Source organism: Chrysochloris asiatica, unplaced genomic scaffold (assembly GCF_000296735.1).
Source record: "Chrysochloris asiatica unplaced genomic scaffold, ChrAsi1.0 scaffold00262, whole genome shotgun sequence".
NCBI classification, from domain to species: domain Eukaryota; kingdom Metazoa; phylum Chordata; class Mammalia; order Afrosoricida; family Chrysochloridae; genus Chrysochloris; species Chrysochloris asiatica.
In genome coordinates, this window is record NW_006408780.1 from 143,039 (window position 1) to 152,979 (window position 9,941).

Here is a 9,941-nt window from a genome sequence, read left to right on the forward strand (position 1 = left end):
CAGAATACTGTCAGATATAGTGCCGTAAGATGAGTCCCTCAAGCGGGGTGGCACTCAAAATGTGACTGGGGAAGAGCTGCCTCCTCAAAATAGAAATGACCAAGATGATGTGAAAGGAGTAAAGCCTTTGGGACCTTCACTTACTGACAGGGCACAATTCAAAATGAAGAACAACAGCTGTAAACACCCATTAATAATCAGAACATGGAATGTACAAAGTATGAATCTAGGAAAATTGGAAATGTGTCAAAAATGAAATGGACTGGTATTGGCCATTTTGAATCTGACAAAGACATGGCTTATTATGCAAGGAATGACAAATTGAAGAGGAATGGCATCGCATTCATCGTCAAAAAGAACATATCAAGATCTGTTTTGAAGTACAACTTGGTCTTTGAGAGGTTAATATCCATATGCTTATAAGGAAGACCAGTTAATACCACTATTATACAAATTTATGAACCTACTACTAAAGCCAGTAATGATGAAATTGGAAGATTTCTACCAACTTCTTCAGTCTGTAATTGATAAAACATGCAATCAAGATGTATTAATAATCACTGGTGATTGGAATGCAAAGGTTGGAAACGAAGAGGAAGGCCTCTTTTTTGTAAAATTTGTAAAATATGACCTTGGTGATGGAAACTATGCTGGAGGTCACATGATAGAATTTTGCAAGATCAATGACTCTGACATCACAAATCTGTTTTCTTACACCATCAAGTTGGTATCGACTCATAGCGACCCTATGCACAACAGAACGAAACCCTGCCTGATCCTGGGCAACCTCACACTTCTTCAAAGCTAAAAGACTTCTATACACATGGACCTCACCAGATGGAATACACAGAAATCAAATTAACAATATCGGTAGAACAAGATAGTGAAAAAAGCTCCATATCATTAGTCAAAACAGGGCCAGGGGGAGATTGTGAGATAGTCCATCAGTTGCTTCATATGCAAGTTCAGGTTGGAGCTGAAGAAAATTAAAACAAGTCCACGAAAACCAAAATATGACCTTAAATATACTCTACCTGAATTTAGAAGCCATCTGAAGAACAGATTTGATGCATTAGACACTAAAGGCCGAAGACCAAAAGAATTGTGGGATAACATCAAGAACATTCTCCAGGAAGAAAAGAAAAGGTCATTAAGAAGACAAGAAAGAAGGGAAAGACCAAGACAGATTTCACAAGACATTCTGAAAGTTGCTCTTCTGTGTGGAGAATGCTAAAGCAAATGGAAGAAGTGAGGACATCAAAGAGCTGAACAGAAAATTTCAAAAAGCAGTTGGAGAAGACCAAGTCAAATATTATGATGAAACGTACAAAGACCTGAAGTTATAAAATCAAAAAGGGAAGAACACACTTAGCATGCCTCAAGAGCTGAGACACCTGAAGAACACAAATTCAAGCCGTGACTTGAAATACCGAAGGATTCTAAGGGCAAAATATTGAATGATGCAGAAAGCATCAAAAGAAGATGGAAGGAATACACAGAGTCACTGTACCAACAGAAATGGTCGGTGTTCAACCATTTCAAGAGGTAGCATATGATCAAGAGCCAATGATACTGAAGGAAGAAGTCCACGGTGTATTGAAGGCATCGGCAAAGAACAAGGAACTGGGAATTAATGGAATTCAAATTAAAATTTTTCAACAAACTGATGCAGCACTGGAGGCACTCACTCATCTATGCCGAGAAATTTGGAAGACAACTACTTGGCCAAATGACTGGAAGAGATCCCTATTTGTGCCATTCCAGAGAGGTGAGCCAACGGAATGCAGAAATCACTAGATAATATCCTTAACATCCCATGCAAGCAAAATTCTGCTAAACATAATTTAAAAACGGCTGCAAGTGTACACTGACAGAGAACTTCCAGAGGTTCAAGCAGGAATCAGAAGAGGCCGTGGAATGAGGGAGATCATTGCTATTCATGTTAGGTGGCTGGAAGCAGAGAATAACACAAAGAAGTTTACCTGTACTGTACTGACTATGCAAAGGCTCTCGACCGTGTGGATCCTGACAAGCTATGGACAACAGAGAAAGAATGAGTAGTCCAGAACACTGAATTGTGCTCATGAGAAATCTGGACATAGACCAAGAGGCAGTTGTTCAAACAGAAAAAGGGAACACTGATAAACTTAAAATTAGGAAAGGTGTGTGACAGGGTTGCATTATTTCACCATACTTATTCAATCTGTACGCTGAACAAATTGGAGAAACTGGATTATATGAAGAAGAATGTAGTATGAGACTCATTAACCTGCGACACGCAGATGATACAACTTTGCTTGCTGAAAGCGAAGAGGACTTAAAATACTTACTGATGAAAATCAGAGCGCAAGCACAGCCTTTGGTAAGGGCTGCATCCCAACGTAAAGTAAACAAAAATCCTCACCACTGGGCCAATAAATATCCATATATAGGAAGAAAAAAAGACTCAAGTTTTCAAAGACTTCATTTTGCTCAGATCCACCATCAACACTCATGGACACAGCAGTCAAGAAACCAAACAACGTACTACATGCATCAGGCAAATCTGCGGCTCAAGACCTCTTCCAAGTATTCAAAAGCAAAGATGTCAGTTTGAAGACTAAGGTGCGCCTGACCCAAGCAAGTCATGGTATTTTCAAACTTTCATATATGTGCCAACAGTTGGACAGTGAATAAAGAAGACTGTAGAAGAACTGATGCATTTGAGTTCTGGTGTTGGAAGAGAATATTGAAAGTACCATGGACTGCCAAAAGAACCAACAGATCTGTATTGGAAGAAGTACAGCCAGTGTGCTGCTCCCTGACAGCCAGGATGGCCAGACTTCATCTTTCATACTTCGGACGTATTGTCAGGAGGGACCAGTCCCTGGAGAAGGATATCATGTTTGGTTAAGTGGAGGGTCAGAGAAAAAGAGGACCAACCCCCCAACGAGATGGCTTGGCATAGTGACAGTAGGGATGGGCTCAAACGTAACAATGACTGTGTAGTTGGTCCAGGACTAGGCAGTGTTTCATTCTGTTGTGCACAGGGCCACTATGTGTCGGTAGCAACTCAATGGCACCTAACAACAACACCACACATGTCAACACGAATCAGCAGGAATGCAAGTGCCATATAGTGACACATACTAGGAGATGTAATGGCACACAAGACCCCATTTATAACAGAAACAAGGATTATTAACCACTTACTAATAAACTGAAACCAATTATGAGAGAAAACTTAGTATATTCCTGAAAGACATAAACTTAAACAGATGCCATCCCAATAGATCAACGGCTAAAGATATTAATTCTTTCCAATTTCATTTATAAATTTAACATAATCCCAGAGATGACATCTCTAGGCTTTCTTGGGAAGCAAGGCATGACGATACCAATACTGCCAGAGTGGCAATATTAATTTCTGATCAACAGACTTGAAGGAAAAGACTGGTACAAGAGACAAAGAAGGGCATTACGTCATGATTAAAGTGTCAACGGAAAAAGAGCAGCAAAACAAGCCTACAGCTACCAGAAGAAAGGAGAAAGGAAAGAACAGAAATAAATGAAACAAAGCAGAAAAACAATAGAAACAAGCAACAAGAAGTTGATTTTTTGAAAGAATTAATAAAATCGACAAACCAACAAGCAAATCTAACCAAAGAGAAGGAGAAAATGCAAATAACATATATAAGAAATGATATGAGTGATGTCACAGAACCAACAGAATACTATAAAGGATTATACTCTGACAAATTTGAAAACCTACAAGAAATGGACACATTTCTGGAAATACATGACCAACCTAAACTAAAACCGACAGAAAACCTGAATAGGCCTAAAACAAAAGAAGAAATTGATCAGGTCATTACACACTCCCACCTAAATTTAAAAGCCAACATTCCCAATGGCTTTTCTGGTGAATTCTTGCAAATGATCAATGGCTCCAGAACACAGACAAGGATGGAAAAGTCCCTGATGAATTTTATGAAGCAGCACAACCCTGATACCTAAACCAAAGAAAGACATTACAAAAAAGAAAACTGTATCACCCATGAACGCCAATGCAAAAACTCTCAACATAATCCAATCAAAAAGAATCTATCAACTCACCAGAAATATAATGCATCATAATCACACGTGGGATTCATACCAGGTATGCAAGGATGGTTTAAGATTAGAAAAACCACCAACATGGTCTACCACATAAACAAAGGAAAAGAACCATGTGATCATATTGACTAATGCAGAAAAAGCATTTGAAAAAATCCAACACCCCTTCCTGATAAAAACTTTCAGCAGAATATGAATTCAGGGAAAATTCCTTTAAAAAATTACGGGAGTCCTCGTGTGGTGCTATAGAATAAGCACTCAACTGCTAACCACAAGACCAGCAGTTCAAACCCAATAGCTACTCCTGAGAAACCCTAGAAACAAACGACTCCAAGGCACTTAACATACAAAACCAACAGCCAACATTACTCTGGAGAGAAACTGAAAGGCCTTCCCTTGAGAACAAGGATGCCCTTTTTTTTAAATAAGAGTGTTGGAAGTCTTAGCCAGATCTATAAAGCAAGAAGAGAAGTTAAAGACACCTAAATTGACAAAGAAGTAAAACTCTCTATTTGTAGGTGATATGATACTACACACGGAAAACCACAAAGACTCAGCAAAGTGGCAGAGCACAAGATCAACATACAAAAATCACTGGATACCTTTACACTAAATAGAGATTTTAAAAGGAAATTAGGAAAACAATGCCATTTACAATAGCCACCCTAGAAGGAAGCACTGTAGCACTGTAGGTGAGGACAAGTCTGGAAACCACCAACGTGAGGTGCCAGGAAGGTGTTGCTTGGCAGTCTAACTAGGGGCGAGTCCTATGTAGCTTTGAGACTCAGGAAGGTCTTTGTGAAGTGACCAAGAGCATTCCAGAACATACTAAGCAGGAAAAAAAAGCAAAGGGGCAACAGTATCCACATATGTTACCTTTATGTCAAAGAGGGAGAGAGGGAGAGAAGGAGAGAAGAGAAAGAGAGAGAAAATAGTTGATTAGTTACCTACATGGGTGGGTGGGAATGAGGCAGAGCAAAATCAGGGTGTGGTCAGTGAGACCCAGAGCCAAAATGGGCAAAAACAGATGAAGGCGGCTTCATTTCAAATGAAGCTTATAAGTGTACCGAGATAAGCGAGGGTAATCCAAACGACCCATCACCCAGCACGGTGGTGGGTGGTGTCGTGACAACACATGTGCAGGCTGAAGAGGACCAGGTAAGTAAGGGGGCACAGTTCAGAAACTGCCTCTCTCAGGCTGAAGTGGAGAAGACCCTTTGAGAGCAAATGCTGAACAAGAGTGGAGAAGGAGGGGGTGTGCTTCAGAAACTGGACAAGGGGAGCCTGTAGGAGAAAGGAGCTCCAGATGAGGACGGGAGGTTAGAGGGAGCCCTGGCGCTCTGCAGTCCTGCTGGCAGCAGCCCCACATGACAGAGCGGACCTGCCCCATTGCCTTTCCTTGGCTGGATATCTTTCTGACTGCCAGGTCTTCCTCCTGCAAAGCAGCTGGGTGGGTTTGGACAACCCTTCCTGGATAGCACCTGAGCTCTTAGCTGTTTACGCCACCAGTCCTGTGGGACTGGGGTGGAATGAGAAGTATCGGTGCAGGCTCAATGCCTTCAGTATGGGAATGAGATACAGACACCGATGGAGATGCATGTCGAGCTCTGCTGACTGTGAGGCACACCGACACACCTGCATCGTCCAGACCTCGACCCAGGCCCACTCTCAACTACAGGATAGACAGTTGATTCTAGGGCAGGGACTGCCAAGGGCAAGATGAGAGATCCATGTCAACAAGACGGGAGCTATCAGGGGACTCATCAGGTGCCCACTGACCAAGCCTGGGACATCGTCAACATCCAGATAAAACGTGTGAGTCAAGGGTTCAATCTATAGCATCCATGCTGAAACATGTAAATGAATGAAAAGGAAAATGTGCAGAAGGAAAGCTTCACTATAGAACATGAGTGGAAGGTAGGAGGAGTGCGAGACAAGCCACCACCCGTCAACAAGGAAATGCCAACCACCTGAGGCAAGACTAATGAAGGGAGGCCATCTTAATGGATGAGTGGTCGAGTCCTCGCCTTACTACTTAGCGAGAGGAAACAGTTACTTTATAGTGGCCCACAGACCCTCATCCAGCAAAGGGTCCGCATCAGCATCTCTGGTTAAGGGACAGACAAGACATTGTGTTCTCCTGGCACAAAGTACTGAGAAAAACACATCCCTCTCCCCTTTTAGGGATCACTGCCCCGACATCTCACCTATTTGAGGGACTTTATAAAACACAAATGGCTATACTAGTCAAAAACACCAAGGTCACGAAAAGCAAAGAATGCCTGAGGAACCAATCAGAATTACAGGGGAGTAAGGAGGCATGGCGAAGAGATACAGCAGGTGACCCTGGACGGGCTCCCTGGCCAGGAAAATAGTGATACTGTGGTTGTTGTTAGGTGTCATCGATCGGTGCCGAGCCCTGCAACCCCACATACCCCGAACAAAACACTGCCTGTTCCCTGCTCTGCCCTCGGCCCTTTTCTGTGTCGGAGCCCACGGTGGCATAGCCCATGTTCTGCTATCAAGGACACCAATGGAACAAGTGGGGACATGTGGGTCTGGTCTAATTAGGGAACCGTATTGTATCCATGCTCATTTCTTGGTTTTGATCACTACACTGTGCTTTTCCATGAGAATGTCCCCATTTTGAGGAAATTCACTGAGGTATCTAGGGGTCATAAGGTAAAACATCTGCAACCCCTTCTCACAGAGAGCCAGAGCGAGAAAAAAGGGGAGAGGGGAAGCAAACATGCCCACGTGTAGGTGCTGGGTGTCGGAGTTCCCTGGACAGTTTCTGTAGCTTTACGTTAAGTCTAAAATGATGAAGAGCCACTGGGGCAACAAGGGCCACTTGTCCTACACTGTTGTGAAAAGACCACACAGGCATACAGCCAGAGATAGACAGGGCAGCCCCTCCTCCTGGAGGCAAGCCAGTGCGTGCTCCCTTTACCTGTCTCCCTCCTATAGGCCGCAGACTCCCCCGTGCCCTATTTACCAATTGAATTGTTGACTTTGTCTCCTTTCTTCTTCTTGCTTTTCTTGCTCTTGCCCTTGGGCTGTGGAGAATCCGCCAGGACCAGCTTGCCATTTTGCTGACACTCGCTGGGAGAGGTGGTGGGAGAAGAGGGCTCGTCTTTGATGTGGTTCAGCTGCTTCTTGCTGTTACTACTCACTTTCCTCTCGTCTCTCTTCTGCTCCGAGAGGGCAGTGAGGTCCACGGCTTTCGGCCTGGGATCAGTCTGGGGCCTGGCTCTGGGCAGCGCCTCTGCGGCTTTGGGGCACTCCACGGGCTTCTTCACGGGCTCGGCGCTGGCCTTGCTGGCCTGCCTGAGCTTCGCCCGGCTGCCCCCTTCCTTGTGGTGGTGCATGATGTCGAAGAGGAAAGAAAGGGACTCGTGCTGCTTTGTGTGGACCACCTTCCGGGACAGAAGCCTGGAGTCCCTGGTGCCCGTGGGGTCTGTGGGGTCTGCGGCATCTGTGTCTGGGCCTGGCCTTGGCTCTGTGTGGTTCTCGTGTCTGGAAGGGGAGTGAGATGAGGAGGTTTCTGGCTCTTCAGTGGGCTCCAGGGAGCCATTGGGGAGGCTTTCCGAGCCAGGCACAGATGCTGGGGTGACCTGACAATTTCGAGCCAGCAAGTTCAGTTTGGGACAGTCTTTGGCGGACCTCTCCTTCTTCTTCTTCTTCACCGCCCGCAGCTGTTGGAGCTCCTGAAGACGCTGCAGCTCCTCCTTGATTCGCTCCTCCTCCTCCTCCTCCCGCCGCCTCTGCTCCTCCAGGACATGCAGGTGCTCCCGCTCCCGGGCCTCGGCCTCCAGGCGGGCCTTCTCCTCCAGCTGTCAGGGTGACAAGAAAAGGCAGTGGTTTAGAACACGAGCATGCGGCCACTTCCACAGCTGACCAACTACAGGATGTCAGCCAGCTCCAAGAGGGGCTAGAAGCAAACAACAGCCTAAGATGCCTCACCCTGTTTCCTCAGAACACAAGCTGAAATCCCTAACCTCTATGCCGGTGGTAAGCAGCCTAGGACGTGCAGTGGTTAAGCAGTAGGCTGATAACTGAGAGGTGGGCAGACAGAACTCCTCAGACGCTCTGTAGGAGAAGCTGTGGCAGGCTGCTTTCATACAGAGGACAATCTGGGGGACCCTACAGTAGGATCCTACTGTCCTACAAGGCCATGGAGGCTTAGAAGATGACAGTCTGGGGTATCCTACAGGGAAGGAAGTCCTACTGTCCTACTTCTGCTCTGGTAAAGATTTACAGCCTCGGAAACCCTGTACAGTGTCGCTATGAGTCGGAACCAACTCCACAGCACACAACAACAACTGTCCTCCAAGGCGGCGGAGACTTAGAAGGGACTGGGCTTGGGTTTGGTTTTAGATGCCTCAGATTTTGATCCCATTTGAGGATGAGCTGTCTTTGCTATGGTGGACAGGCTGCATACAAGTAGGGTGTGTCTGGGGTCCACCTCTTGAGAGAGAAAGGCTTAAACAAGCAGAGATGGGCCACAGTGACGGCACGCCTCAGGAAGGCGGCCTCGCAGCAGCAGCTGGGGGGGGGAGAGAGAGAGAGAGCCAACCCCAGGAATTTGGACTTCTAATCTCTGAAACGGTGAGAAAATAAACACCTGTTTGTTAAAGCCCCCTGCTCATGGTATTTCTGTTACAGCAGCTGTAGATAACCAAGACACACCCCACCCCACACAACTGTATTCTTCAGTGGTGGCATTTCCTCCATCAACATGCTGGACACTTTACTGGGGTGGGGTGGGGAGACTCAGCAGCCCCTCATAGCCTCTGGCCTATAACAAGATGCAGGAACTTGTGCCTGTGTTTGGGGGGCTCAGTGCTACCCTCCCACTGGCTCTACCCTCTGTGCACTCCTAGCCTCATGAACTGACGGCTATAGCGTCTCAGAAAGCACGCCTTTCCAAGTAACGTCCCTGGTACGCAGGAACATGGGTGAGAATGCTCAGGGGTTCTGCCCCGTATGTTTTCACCGGTGTGATACATACAGCAGGTGGGCTCTGCTACCCAGCATGAGGGAATGAGTCTCCATCCCAAGGAGAAGACCGTATTTTACTAGTGACACACACCCCGATTAGGAACAGAAACTCTTCCTTCTGTTCAGAGAGAACGCCTGTCTCCTCCTCATGTCCCTCAGTCTCCCAAAGGGGAGTGTCTACTAGAAACTGGAGAACCAGGTCCCACCGGACACCTGACAGGCCCTTCCAGGTTTAGGATTCTCTCACAATGCCTTCCTAGCCCAGGAGGAATGTACTACAAGGGACACATTTACTCGTCTTTTTGATAAACTGAGTATCAAGTGACATCAGAAGATTTACAGCAGGACGCTTTTATGGAAACTGATTCTGGAAGTTCAGTGAACATGATTTACGAGTCCGGTCCCCTCGGATTACGAGTCCGGCTGTGGAGCTGGCACCTGAGCGTCCATCAGCTCTGTCACCGCGCACGCTGGTGCACACAAGCCAACTGTGTTTCCTCACAGTAACACGCTCCACAAGGAATACTGGACAGCTGGCTGAGCACAGGGCCAGGAGCTCTGGGGGAATGTCCGCAGGCGCACGACTGCATTCACTGCACCAAGCAGATGGTAAGCCTCCAGAGCAGACTGAGCAGCGAGTGCAAACGAAGGTGAGCACCCTGAGGTCCAGGGTTACTCGGGACAGTGAGTCCACTTCTTGGAGGAAGGACCCGAGAAACACAAAGCACTCGGCTCGAAGCGACACCAAGATCTGGGCCACCTTGTAGGCCTCGCACAGTCAGCGTCTCTGGGCCACCTTGTAGGCCTCGCACAGTCAGCGTCTCTGGGCCACCTTGTAGGCCTCG

General features: G+C 46.4%; 1 protein-coding gene across 1 annotated transcript in view; it reads right to left on the reverse strand.

Moving 5' to 3' along the window:
- Positions 1–9,941, reverse strand: part of FAM193A (family with sequence similarity 193, member A) — a 144,123-nt gene that overhangs the window by 20,887 nt on the left and 113,295 nt on the right. Inside the window, exon 18 of the mRNA XM_006874096.1 lies at positions 7,091–7,928. Within this exon, the coding sequence (XP_006874158.1) occupies positions 7,091–7,928 (838 nt within the window). The remainder of the gene's footprint in view (positions 1–7,090; positions 7,929–9,941) is intronic.